We start from the raw sequence: 13,948 nt of genomic DNA on the forward strand, positions 1-13,948 counted from the left end.
GGATGTGAACTGGGCTTATGTCCCCATAAGAAACAGTGGGTCCTCACCAGGCTGTGTAGTCTGCTTCATCTCTAAAGAGATGCTGCTCTTTAATATTGTTTATTTACTGTTGTGCGTGGTTTTTAATTTACATTGTTGTTCTTTGTTTTTTAAATTTTATTCAAGTGCATTTTTTGTTAGAGACCGAGAGTCCACTTTGTTAAACATTCTTTAAAAATTAAAGTTTATTGATTAATTACACTTACATATTACGATTTTATAATTATTAGTTGTAAAATGGTCACCAGGCAATATTATCGCTTATCGCAATAATTTGTGAGACAATTAATCGCCCAGCAAAATTTATCGTGACAGGCCCACGTCTGCTGTGTTGTTGCTCAGAATTAAAATCACTTGACGACCATACACGCGGACTTTCTGTGCATTTATTCCAACGTGTTTCTGCATTCTCGGTAAATCATGCCACGACAGTTTTTGGCGTTGTCGGCAGGATTTACTTAAATACGTACTGAAGAACGTGACAGTTTTTTTATATCCGATTACTCGATTAATCGTCAGAATAATCGATTACTAAAATAATCGTTAGCTGCAGCCCTACCAGCAGCTCACCTCTCTGTGGGCTCCTTGATGTAGGTGTCGATCAGCAGGCTGTACATCTCAGAGTGGATGTTCTCCATGGCGATCTGGAAGCCGTAGAAACACCTGGCCTCAGTCACCTGGACTTCCTGTGTGAAGCGCTCCACCTGGTGGACACGAGAAGAACAAGGTGAGACGACGAGTCAAACCTGAAGCAACAGACCAGCAGCAGGCTCCTCACCAGGTTCTCATTGACGATACCGTCGCTGGCGGCGAAGAAGGCCAACACGTGGGAGATGAAGTAGCGCTCTTCTTCCTTCAGGGACTCCCAGTGCTGCAGGTCCTTGGACAGGTCCACCTGAAGAGACCAGGCTCGTTAACATGAAATCATCATCATCATCATCATCATCAGGGGGTTCTAATAGCACCGCCCCCTCACCTCCTCCGCCGTCCAGAAGGAGGCCTCGGCCTTCTTGTACATCTGCCAGATGTCGTGGTACTGGATGGGGAAGATGACGAAGCGACGAGGGTTGTCCTTCAGCAGCGGCTCCTCCTCTCTGCTCTCCTTCACGGGTTTATTCTGGAAAACAGCAAATCGTGTCATCCCGTGGTTCTGTAAAACTTTATTTACAATTCAAAATGACAAAAACCACAATGAGGTTATTTTTATCTTAAAATTCATTACAAATAAAAACTGCAGGAAGTGCCCTTTAAAGAACACAGGTTCAACCAATCAGAAGCTTGGAAAACATCACATGACATTTAAACCCACAGAACTGAATTAACCCCTGATGTGCTGGATCACATTAATTATCTTTTTAGTCAAGTCAAGCTTGATTCTGGTACATATTCTGGTCCATATAAAAAAAGAAGAGAAAAAATAAATAAAAAATAAAAGCCAAGTATATAAAAAATATACAATATAAAAAATACGACAAATTATTTACACATACTGGGTAAACAGTTACGCCAATGTCTCCATATTTTTGATGTATACCTAACAGCTGTTTCTAGGGCAGACCAGAGCTTGTAAAAATACCATTCTGCTGATCCTGAACTCTACACATAAATGAGTGGATACAGTGCCTAAGAACAGCTGCACAAGATCTAACACAATTAGCAAACATCTCACGTGCACTAATGTGCCGCTGAAGCCTCAATAACATTCTCAAAGAGTCATTATATGCCAGTCAATTTCTGCATACTGCTCGCTGTATAGCTATGCTAAAGATGCGCTGTATACAAAGATGTACAGAAAGTCTTAAACAATACAATTGTAACATTATTAGAACACGTGAAACTATCTGCTCCTCTCCACCTCAGAATGATTGGGTCTACCTCCTGGGTTCGGGTGTGTGCGGCCTCCATTAGGTGGTGGGTGCATGTCCTGGACCTGGGGGGTATAGAGTGTGTATTGGGGGTATGAGTGGAATGTGGCGTCCTTGCATGTCTTTGACTGAGTGGGGGTGAGGATGAGGGTGGGATGGTGCGATTGTGTATGTTTGGGTATTTGTCAGGCTGCGGTCTGGGCTGACCCTCCTGCTGGTTTATCTGGGGGCCCGCTGCTACTCGGCCCCCCGGTGGGGTGTGCGGCTGCGGGGAACTCTCCCAGTTCTCCCCTATGGTCTGATCTGGGGGCCCTTGGGCTCTGGTCTTCCCTATGTCTGCCTCGTGTCTTGGGGGTTGGGTCTCGGTCCTCCACAGTCACTATTAAATATTCCATTGGAGAAATCTTGTATATACACGCATGTTCACAACTGCTCACAGACAGGTGCTCTGATCCGGGGGTTCTGACAGGTCACTGAGTGTGTATATATGTCTGTGTGTATATACGGACAATATTTATGAGTGTAGGCATGTATGTATGTATATCTTTATATATGTATGGGTATGTGTGTATTTTTATATATGCCCTCCATGTATTTATCCATTTATTTTTCAGGTGAGCGGAGACAGATTTTGGGTGTGTGGTCCTGTGTTTTGTTGGTGTATATTTAATATACTTCTAATCACTATTTCAATCTTTCTAATTCTCTCTAATTACTTCTCTCTGTCTCTATTTTCTATAAAAAAAAAAGAACACGTGAAACTTACGAATGAGAACATTTGCCTGTCCATACATACCACTATTGTCACAGAGATCATTGGTAAGATAATGGCCAAGATACTTGACCTCATCTGTCTCTTGTTCTTATTATCATTATGACTTTTTTTTAGCATTCTACTTTAGTGTTGCGTTTTTAATTGAGTTGTGACAAACACACAATAAACCTGTCACTTATTGTCATTGATTACATGACTGTTTGGCGCCAAAAACAGCCCACCTCCTTCAGCTGTTTGTATTCTGTATTTTATTTATTATTATTTTAGTCAGCTCAAATGAAGAAAAGCTCGCTCACCGACACTTCGCTGAAGATCTTCCGCGCGGTTTTGGAGGCCAGGATCCGGCTGCTGTTCAGCCCCGGCGGCTGTGGGGAGACAGAGGGGGTCGGTGAGCTTCACGGCTCGCTGACAGGTTGAATGAATAAATAAATAAATAGATCAGATTATTAACCCTTTCGCTCACCGTGTTCTCCTTCAGCGACACGTCGCTCATCTTGTCGCTCAGGATGTTGTCGTTCTTCACAGAGAGCGGGGAACGCGCGGACATCATCCTGACAGATTAAATTAATTTAAATTAAACTAAAGCTAAAGGCACACGGAGCTAAACTACAGCAGAGACAAAGACGGAGTGAAGCAGCCGCTCTGCGGGACTCTTTATATAGACACAGAGGCGCGAAGCCGAGCTGACCAATGGGAGCGGGGCTCGCGAAGCGCAGAGCGCGGCTGAGCCAATCAGAGCGCTCACGTGACCACATGGATGCCGCGGGAACTTCGAAATACTTGAATTACACAAAACCTTTAACAAAGACACTTATAAAACTATAAAAACAATAATTTATGAAACATTTACAGGTTTAAACATAAACCTTTATCCGACAGAATAAAAATCACTTCAGGGTTAAAATAAAATATACAACTAAAATAATGACAATTCATGTCTGATAATTTATCTGATCAAAACTTAACATGAGATTACTGTTGAATTATTTAACGTTTATTGAAATACAACATAGTTAAAGTAACTTGTAACACATTTTATTGAATGTTTTCTTTATATTTGCACAGAAAACAGTCGTAAAGTATCTGCCTGAATGTTGGTTTCTCTGTATTATAAATCTGTTGTCATATAATCAACACAAAAATGTCTCCTAACTTCTATTAAATTACCTTTAATGAACGTCAGGTGTGTTTTTAAAGTTTATTGGTGTCTCTGTTAGGGACTGCCGCGCTTTTCCTTTTGTTTATCGTCATCGTAGGCGTTGTCAAACTCTCTTATTAGCGCCAAAACTGATTTTAAAGTGAAAAATATCAACACGCAGAATAATCCGTCTTTATGTGTTTTATCGAAGCTGAAAGTATCGGGTTTACAGGAGAATAATAAATAACCTGAAGTCCGACAATAAAAGAACAAGAACATTTCAAGTTAATGTTAACAGAACCTCCGGGTTTATGAAAACATTTTCTTACAGTTTGTGTTTCCGATTAACTATATTTGTTTAATCTCTTTGTTAAGTCGTAGTTATTTGTTTTTACCTGAAGCAGAAATTTTCCCTCTAAAATTCAGCTGTTTTTAAAAGGACCGCTTCCCCCGGGCGACTACTTCCGGTTCAGAGGTCAAAGCAGCAGCAACGCCCCTGGTGGTCGGGAGGAGCTATTAAAAAAATAAAAACACTGAAAACGAAACGATTCATCGAATTTTCCTACTTCTGCCTGAATATTTCTCTAGTTTAGTTATTTTAGATTTTAATAATAGTAAATACAATTATTTTATAAAGCCATAAACAGGAAGAAAAGTCAGAGGTGTAGCCTAAATTTATTTAACATTTTGTATACCTTTTACTCTCCATGGAAGCCCATTTCCGCCACCCTGATAAAAAAATAAAACTTGTATAGTATCTCATAATTGTGAGATACTATCTCATAATAATGAGATAGCTGAGTCATAATTATGAGATACTATCTCATTATTATGACCTAGCTGTCTCATTATTATGAGATACTATCTCATAATTATGAGATACTAAGTCATAATTATGACTTAGCTATCTCATAATTATGAGATACTAAGTCATAATTATGAGATACTATCTCATAATTATGAGATAGCTAAGTCATAATTATGAGATAGCTAAGTCATAATTATGAGATACTATCTCATAATTATGAGATAGTATCTCATAATTATGAGATAGTATCTCATAATTATGACTTAGCAATCTCATAATTATGAGATACAAGTTTTATTTATTTTTTTATCAGGGTGGCCGAAATGGGCTTCCATAACTATCTCATTATACTGTATATATTATATAAAATGTGTTATATTTATTATAATCATATAACTCAAATATATAAAACTATAAATTTAGACTCAACGTAACATTAAATTGATGTTATAAATCGGCGGAATTATCGAAAACGCAGTTAATGTGTGACACTTTTCACAGGCTGGAAATGTTTTACTAAGTTAATTAATTTTTTTAGATTTTTTATTTTTTATTAAACTACAATAACAGTGAAAAAAGTCCACATTCTTTTAGTTCCAAGAAAGACATGAAATCAAAACGTTTATTTTACAAAAACAGAAAAACCCTTTCAGAAAATGTTTTTTTAGGGGACCCTTTATGTTGAACAGTAAAAACATTCAAATACAAACTGAATAAAATGTTTCCGATCATTCTTCCAGATTGTTTTGTAAAAACTGGACTCGTTATAAAAACTGTTTTTGTGGTTTTTAAAGCTGGAGGCGTGGCAGTGTCAATCAGGTCAGGGGTTGGTTTTTGTGCAGCTGAAGACAAAACGTTGGTTCTGGATTCAATCAGCAGTTTATCTTCATCACTGAGGAACACGAGGAGGGTCCAGCTTTGGTTCTGATGTCATGAATCGTGAAGAAACGTGAGGAAATGTTTCAGACCAGTCAGAGCTGTCAGGCACAGAAACGGTGAAAGTGTAAACAGAAGATCCTTTGATCTCCAGGCAGTGAGAAGGAAACATTAGTTCAGTAAAGTTCTCTGAAGGTTCAGACATTCAGAGCAGCAGCTGGTTGTGGGTTTGATTCTGGCAGCTGTTTAGAGTTTGGGTTGAAGGTTAGGAACAAGACGAGGACGGATCATCTCGCTCCTCTGGGAGGACTCTGTGTTGCCAGAACTGGGGGTCTGCCCTGAGGTCTCCTCCTCAGAACTCCGCCCACATCCTCAGAAGGAGGACGTCCTCAGCTGGTTCCTCTGGATAAAGAGTCCTGAAGAACAACTTCCTGTTAGTAAAATCAACCCCTCTGGTCCTGTTTGTACAGAGAGAGGAGACACTTTGTGTCCCAAAAACCAGGGTCTGAGTGCCACAGTCCCCGCCTCCAGCCACGGTGCCATGGACCCGACCCATGTGGTCCCTCCTGCAGGAGGTGGGCCCGCAGGGAGTGAAAGTCCTGTTGTGTTTATTGTGTTTGACATCTTTCCACAGACACATTTACAGTCCAGGTTTACAACTTAAACTCAAAGTTTTTGTCTCTGTGGTGTCTGAGGACACTCAGAGGACACTCAGAGGACATTCAGAGGACACTCAGAGGACACTCAGAGGACACTCAGAGGACACTCAGGGGACACTCAGGGGACATGGTGTCGTTGAGCCGACAGGAGGACATTTTTCAGTCCAGATCTGATCCTGATCCTTCGCCGTTCAGACGGAGCTGAGCTTCACCAGACCTCGGACAGAGTCCTCGTGCAGGGCGTCCTGAGTGACGGGGTCGTACAGGAGGGGCGGGGTCTGCAGGTGCAGGTGGGCGGGGCACGGCAGGGCACCCTGCGGCGTGCCGCAGGGCGTCTCCTCCGGGCTGACGAAGTGATGAAGATGATGGTGGTGGTGGTGGTGCAGGTGGAGGTGATGGTGGCAGTGGGAGTCCACGGCGGCGTCCCTCAGGGTCAGGACGTCTCCGGCGCAGGACGGCAGGGACGGCTGCGCGGGGGCCAGGTATGGGCAGGGACCCCCAGGTGTGGTAGTCTTACCTGGCAGCGGGGCCAGGACCACCGGGTCGCTGTGCAGCAGCGGTGTGGCCGCGGCCTGCAGGACCAACTTAGTGCTCTGGATGCACTGATCCTGATCGCACTGCGGAGAGGACAACATGTCAACAACAACAAACAAACAAAACAAAAAACAAACAAACAAAAACGAAATAACAACAAATAACAAGAACAACACACAAACAAACAACAAAAGCAAAAATCAATGAACAAAACAACAACAAATGAAATAAAAACAAACAAAAACAACAACAAACGAAATAACAACAAAAATAACAAACGAAATAAACAAAAACAACAACAAATGAAATAACAACAAACGAAATAACAACAAACAACAACAACAAACGAAATAACAACAAATGAAATAACAACAAACAACAACAACAACACACAAACAAACAACAAAAGCAAATTCAATAAACAAAACAACAACAAACGAAATAATAACAAACAAAAACAACAACAAACAAAAACAACAAACGAAATAACAACAAACAAAATAACAACAAACAACAACAACAAACGAAATAACAAACAAAAACATCAAACAAAATAACAACAAACAAACAACAAACAACAAAAGCAAAACATCAACAAACAAAACAACAACAAACAACAACAAACAAAAACAACAACAAAATCAACAAACAAAAACAACACAATCATCAACAACAACAACAACAAACAACAACAACAAACAAAACAACACCACCAACAACAACAAGAATCTGTCTGCAGGTTCTGGGGGTCCGTGTGGACCAACTGGGTCCTGGTCCACCCACCATGTGACTGTGGAGCTGAGTCGAGGTGTAGAGACTGGATCCGGTCTCGTTGGACTGGGGGACCAGCTGTGGGGTGTCGGCTCGGATCAGACCCCTCCTGTCAATCAAACTGGGACACAAAGTTACAGACGAGTCTTTTTACAGCAGAACCACAGTCCAGAACCTCACTGGGTTCAGTCAAAAAACAAACAAACAACCAAACAAATAATCATCTAAACAACAAACAAACAAACAGGACCAGTTTAACTTTGGTCTGGTTTTTATTCTTGACTTTTGTCTCAACTGTGGTCCAAAGTCTCAGTCCTGGTCCCAGTCCTGGTCTCAGTGCTGTGGGGGGTACAGACCTGGGGGGTAGGGGTCCACACAGCGCGGCGCAGCAGTTGGTCAAGATGTTCCCGTAGCTGTAGGGGTTGTAGTTCTCCTTGCCCCGCTTGGTGGACCAGGTTCCTTTGATCTGGACCGAGACATCAGGATCAGGTTCACAGAACTCTGAGGGACCCGGCAGGATTTGGGTTCTGTTGGGTTTTTGGGGTACTCACGTCCTCGTTGGTGGTCTGGTTGGAGCTGATCAGGTAGGTGTGGAACCCTGACAGACCAGCGATGGACCAGACCGAGAAGAAACAAACCACCACCTCCAGAACGGTGCAGGACCATGTCAAGGACTCAGTCACACAACAAAACCTGACGGGTCAGAACCAGGAACTGGTCCCCATTGTTTCTGCTGGTATTTGGGTCAAAACTGGTCTGACCTTGGCAGGACTCAGAGGACTTATTGATCCGTAGATGGAGAGCGAATCAGAAAGATCGATTTATCAGAAACACACTGCAGAGAGGGAGGGGTGTGCGTGTGTTTATACAGTGTGTGTGTTTATACAGAGTGTGTGTGTGTGTTTATACAGTGTGTGTGTTTATACAGTGTGTGTGTGTGTGTTTATACAGAGTGTGTGTGTGTGTGTCTGTTTATACAGTGTGTGTGTGTCTGTTTATACAGTGTGTGTGTGTGTGTGTGTGTGTGTGTGTGTCTGTTTATACAGTGTGTGTGTGTGTGTCTGTTTATACAGTGTGTGTGTGTGTGTGTGTGTGTGTGTGTGTTTATACAGTGTGTGTTTACACAGTGTGTGTGTGTGTGTTTATACAGTGTGTGTGTGTGTGTGTGTGTGTCTGTTTATACAGTATGTGTATGTGTGTTAATGTATGTTTGTGTTTATACAGTATATGTGTGTGTGTGTTTATACAATATATGTGTGTGTGTTTATACAGTATGTGTGTATGTTTATACAGTATGTGTGTATGTTTATACAGTATGTGTATGTGTGTGTTTATATAGTATGTGTGTGTGTGTGTTTATGTGTGTATGAAGGGTTATTATTGTATGTTTTTTCTCTCAGCTCTGAACTTATTTTAAAACCTTTAGTACAAAGGATTTGAGGCGACCTGTTAGTCCCTGTGAGTCCTCAGACCTGTGAGTCCTCAGACCTGTGAGTCCTCAGACCTGTGAGTCTTCAGACCTGTGAGACCTCAGACCTGTGAGTCTTCAGACCGTGTCAGGATGACTGTCAGCTACTACCAAACCAGCTTATAGCTGCATGTTTGCAAACTGATCAGTTGTTTTTATGTTTCATGTCTGCTGATGTCACTTAGTTGTGGCAGCCATTTTGAATCAGGTCAATTTGTTGATGTTCATATAAGATTCTGCACTCTAGTTCAATAGATATTTTGCTAACAGACCCACAGAATGCATCGGTTCTACATCAGCTGAAGGATATCTGGCAGGACTGTCTTTCAGCGCGCTCAGGAAACCAGCTCGGTTTGATCCTGCAGACAGGAAACAGAATCATTAAAGTTTAGAAACAAGTGAGTCTTTAAATCCAAACCTGACTCATTTGTTACTTTAAAGATCAGCTAAAGTTAAAACAGAAAATTAACTTCTGATTCATTCAACTTTCGATTCATTCAACTTTTCATTCATTCAACTTCCGATTCATTCAACTTCCAAATCATTCAACTTTTCATTCATTCAACTTCCGATTCATTCAACTTTTCATTCATTCAACTTCCGAGTCATTCAACTTTTCATTCATTCATTCATTCATTCATTCATTCATTCATTCATTCATTCATTCATTCAACTTTTCATTCATTCAACTTTTCATTCATTCAACTTTTCATTCATTCATTCATTCATTCATTCAACTTTTCATTCATTCAACTTTTCATTCATTCATTCATTCATTCATTCAACTTTTCATTCATTCAACTTTTCATTCATTCAACTTTTCATCATTCAACTTCCGAGTCATTCAACTTTTCATTCATTCATTCATTCATTCATTCATTCATTCATTCATTCATTCATTCATTCATTCATTCATTCATTCAACTTTTCATTCATTCATTCATTCATTCAACTTTTCATTCATTCAACTTTTCATTCATTCATTCATTCATTCAACTTTTCATTCATTCATTCATTCAACTTTCGAGTCATTCAACATCCGAGTCATTCGACTTCTGATTCATTCGACCTTTGATACATTAAATATCAGATTTTTCTGCACAAGAAACCAAAGATTAAAAACTGTGAATCCAGAGAGGGTCCATGAATCACAGTGTGAGGAGGAAGAGGAGGCGGCACAGCTACTCACTGAGGATGACGTGTGTGATGACGAAGGCAAAGATGAAGATGGTGAGGAAGGACAGGGAGAGGATGAAGAGGTAAAAGAAGCGGTAGTTCCTCCGTCCAACGCAGTTTCCCACCCAGGGGCAGTGATGGTCGAACCGCTCTGAGGAGGAGAAGAAAGCTTCAAACAAGCTGGATTTTAGCTGAAAATATTTAAAGTCATGGCTGAAACTTTAAAGTCATGGCTGAAACTTTAAAGTCATGGCTGAAACTTTAAAGTCATGGCTGAGGAAACAGAGGCTGAGAGGAAAACAGCTGAAACTGAGAGAAAAACAGCTGAAACCGAGGCTCAGATGAAACAGCTGAAGCTGAGGCTCAGAGAAAACAGCTGAAACTGAGGCTGAAACAGCTGAAACTGAGTCTCGGAGGAAAACAGCTGAAACTGAGTCTCAGAGAAAACAGCTGAAACATTCAGTGAAGCTGGAATCATTTGTGGGACAGCTGTAATCTCGGCTGATGGCAGGAAGTGAAGCACACTGACCCACACAGTTGTCACAGAGGCTGCAGTGCGAGGCTCGCGGCGGTCTGAAGATCTTACAGGTGAAGCAGTATTTCAGTTTCACCGTCTGTCCGTTGATCAGAACCTCTCTGATGCGAGGGGGGGGCTTCGAACAGCCCGAGTCTGAAAACAGCACAGCTTTTATTATTAAAAATAACAACGTTAGACAAGTTTTTACAGGTTAACAAAGAAAAGTGTGAGTTGGAGATGACTCTCAGCTACTACCACATCAGATTTACAATCATTTTAGTTTAAGCTGTTTCACATTTGGATTATACAAAAACATAATTATAATTTTATCAGCTCTGACTGGACAACTTCAGAATCAATCCAGACATGCTAACATGCTAACATGTTACACCTCAAATCTGAATTTTACAGTTCCCCTGATGTGCATGTCCTTTAAATACAATAAGTCAAAGAAAACATCTTTATATTTAGGAAACACAACATAAAACACATGCTTTTACTTACTTTGTCTCATAACTGACAGATTTTCTTTTGAACTTGGAACAGGAAACAGGAAGTGACATCAAAGGGGAACTCTTTAAGAAAAGGTATTTTTTTTAAAAACATTATTTGATCTCGACTCTACATGTCAGTAGCTGCGTTTCCATCGCAAATGTGCGCAAAACTTTGTCGATATTCTGTTAATGTCGAAAAACACAGTTTCGCAACTGCAGTGTTTCCATGAAGTAAGAAATGCTATTAAAGTCACGCGTGAATATGTTTGTTCTCGTGATAAGTCATTACAAACATGGCGGCGATGAATGTAAACAAATGGCATGTTGCTACTGCGACACTAGCGCTCATCATCAGAGGAGACGTCGGCGTCTTTTATCTAGGCTTTCCAGAGACAAGTCCCTACTTGGGTGCGGCTACGTATGCTGTGTTTTTAGGAAGTTGTAGTCGGTGAGTTTACTACTTTCTTTTACTACGACTTCTACTTCCTGTTATCTTCTTCATCGTCTTTTTTGCCAAAAGAAACAGCCGGTTGTTGATCACGTGACTCCTGTGATGTGAAAAAAAGTGTTTCCATTGCAGTTTTGCGAAAAACACCAATTTCGATACGGCCGAAAAACAACCTCATCCTAGCGCAACAACATTTTGTCGAAAAACGTAATTTTCTTTTCAAAACTGACGTGTTTCCATTGAGCAAATTTATTTTTGAAATTCTAATTTGCGCATTTTCATGGTCACTGGAAACGCAGCTTCTGATAGACTCTAAATAAACAAACATCAGATTCTTCTCTACAGTCTGTGTTGATGTTATTGTAGCAGTGCTTTGTTTACATGAAGACATTCCCCTTTGACATCACTTCCTGTTTCTTCACATGTGAATATCTCAACAACTGTTCATCTCAGCAGTGTGAAATTTATTTTTCAATATGTTATCAATGTTATCTTTCCAAAAATACATTCATGTGTATTAAAAAATTTGATGTCACAGGAACTTTAAGCCCTGCAGGGTGAACATGATCTAACGGTGTTCAGGTGGATTTCAGAAGATTTTCCTGTAAATACTTGATTCAATAAATCAAACATCAGTTAAAATATCTAACTGCAGGATTTGTTTCAGTTCCTCCTCCAGATTTATAAGAAACCGGCGTTTGAAACCTGAACGGCGTGTCTCTCTGCGCCTCGAAGAGCAGATGATTGACAGCTCGGTGATGTCACTCAGCTCCGTGAAATAAACAAAGGAGAAAACATCCTGACAGGTTTCCAGAAATAGATCTGAGTTTCTGACAGGAAGAGACAACCTGAAACTGCAGCAGGAAACCAGTCAGATGATTCCATCTGCTCAAAGAGACACACCGCTCTGTGCAAAAGTCTTCATCCTCTGCTCATTATTATTACAGGAGCCAACCTGACTCAAGATGGCTGCCACAGATAATTAACAGAAACACACAGTAAAATGACAATAATTCAGCCAGTTTGACATCTATTAAGTTAATATCTGGTGTGGTAGTAGCTGAGAGTCGTCCACAACACATCCTCCAACAGATCTGTTTAAATTTGAACATTCAAGTCGACTCTGTCAGTGAAAACCTCTGGTGCACAGTGGTCACTAAAGTGGACAGCTGTTTAAAAGTCAATGTTTCCTTAATGCAGTGGTTTCAGACCTTAGAATGCTCTCTACTGCTCCCCTCCATTCAGTGGTTAGTTGTTGTAACTACAAGTGAACATCATCAGAATCCAAGATGGCTGCCAGATCCAAGATACATCTCCTGCAATATCCTGTCAAACCTTCTATTGTAGGAGAATCCTAGAAGTAAAAAATATGCTGATATGCAGGAGTATCTAAGTAACAATATTACTAGTTTAGTTTGGAAATTTTTATTTCAAATAAGTAGGAAATTACGATTAATCATGTGTCCTCCACAGTGGACGTCATGCATTGCTGACTATATTTTTAACATAAGTCATGTAGTTGGTACATCTTTCATTATGACTGTTTTTCTTGCAATTAAATTAATTTTGGGTGCATCTATAAGTTAGTTTTAAAATTAGATCATTTTTGTGCAGATCAGTTGTAGTTTGGGTTAGTAAAATTATAATTTTCTCATATTTTTAGACCACAAGTGCGGCAAAAAATAAGGAACATTATAGAATAGTCAAGGAAATTCCCTCTGATGATGATAGTGACAGCAGTGATGAGGAGTGGCTGCCAGAGAACACTAAAGACAGGAGATGTGGATGATGGAGATGGGGGACAAGATTTTAGTAAATAAGTAAATAAAATATATATTTATAATTTTAACTCTCCCCACCCCATGCACAGTGACGGTTGGATATGGGCACCAAGGACCCCCATGACCCTCAAAGATAGAAGCAATTAAAAGATAATGGTTAAAAATACCTCAGGTTTTCTGAGGAGTTGCCTTGTTGGAGCTAAAATCTTATTTTCCATCAATAGAAGATAACTCGATCAGAACCGGTCCTTCTTTATGTAAAAAAACAAACCAATAATAATAAAAAAAAAAACAAAAACAGATGGTTACCAATCTGCCTCTCCAGGTCGGCGGCCTCGTCCGGTGTGGCCCGCGGCAGGACGCCGGGGTCGCTGAAGCTCGCCCTGAACAGCATCCCCATGACGAAGACGAAGAGCACGGCGCCGACCACCGGGATGGCCGGAGTCAGGTGGGACGCCAGGAAGGGACAGCTGAGGACACAGAGACAGGAGGGACAAACACAAAGACGTTACTCAGGAAAATGAAGACATAAAACCCTCTGAGTTGAACAAGAATTTCATTTTTAACACAGTTTTATCATTTAGACTTTGACTTTACTG

The 13,948-nt window shown here is 40.7% G+C and overlaps 2 protein-coding genes across 6 annotated transcripts in view; both read right to left on the bottom strand.

Moving 5' to 3' along the window:
- Positions 1-4,303, bottom strand: part of rrm2 (ribonucleotide reductase M2 polypeptide) — a 7,543-nt gene extending 3,240 nt beyond the window's left edge. The window contains exons 1-6 of one of the 2 annotated variants that reach the window (XM_014026478.1): positions 4,213-4,303; positions 3,143-3,230; positions 2,976-3,044; positions 1,016-1,156; positions 818-934; positions 610-743 (exon numbers count right to left, since the gene is read on the bottom strand). In XM_014026478.1, the coding sequence (XP_013881932.1) occupies positions 610-743; positions 818-934; positions 1,016-1,156; positions 2,976-3,044; positions 3,143-3,229 (548 nt within the window). In that variant the 5' untranslated portion in view covers position 3,230; positions 4,213-4,303. Of the gene's footprint in view, positions 1-609; positions 744-817; positions 935-1,015; positions 1,157-2,975; positions 3,045-3,142; positions 3,290-4,212 lie in introns of those variants that run through there. The other variant, XM_014026479.1, reaches the window with a different exon arrangement.
- A 1,115-nt stretch (positions 4,304-5,418) lies between these two features.
- Positions 5,419-13,948, bottom strand: part of zdhhc14 (zinc finger DHHC-type palmitoyltransferase 14) — an 18,520-nt gene continuing 9,990 nt past the window's right edge. For all 4 annotated transcript variants that reach the window (XM_014026475.1, XM_014026473.1, XM_014026474.1 and 1 more), the window contains 8 exons: positions 13,659-13,819; positions 10,639-10,779; positions 10,123-10,260; positions 9,244-9,292; positions 8,017-8,119; positions 7,822-7,931; positions 7,478-7,586; positions 5,419-6,777 (listed from right to left, as the gene is read on the bottom strand). In XM_014026475.1, coding sequence (XP_013881929.1) covers positions 6,352-6,777; positions 7,478-7,586; positions 7,822-7,931; positions 8,017-8,119; positions 9,244-9,292; positions 10,123-10,260; positions 10,639-10,779; positions 13,659-13,749 — 1,167 coding nt within the window. In that variant the 5' untranslated portion in view covers positions 13,750-13,819 and the 3' untranslated portion in view covers positions 5,419-6,351. The remainder of the gene's footprint in view (positions 6,778-7,477; positions 7,587-7,821; positions 7,932-8,016; positions 8,120-9,243; positions 9,293-10,122; positions 10,261-10,638; positions 10,780-13,658; positions 13,820-13,948) is intronic.

Source organism: Austrofundulus limnaeus, unplaced genomic scaffold, assembly GCF_001266775.1.
Source record: "Austrofundulus limnaeus strain Quisiro unplaced genomic scaffold, Austrofundulus_limnaeus-1.0 Scaffold557, whole genome shotgun sequence".
Lineage (NCBI taxonomy): Eukaryota > Metazoa > Chordata > Actinopteri > Cyprinodontiformes > Rivulidae > Austrofundulus > Austrofundulus limnaeus.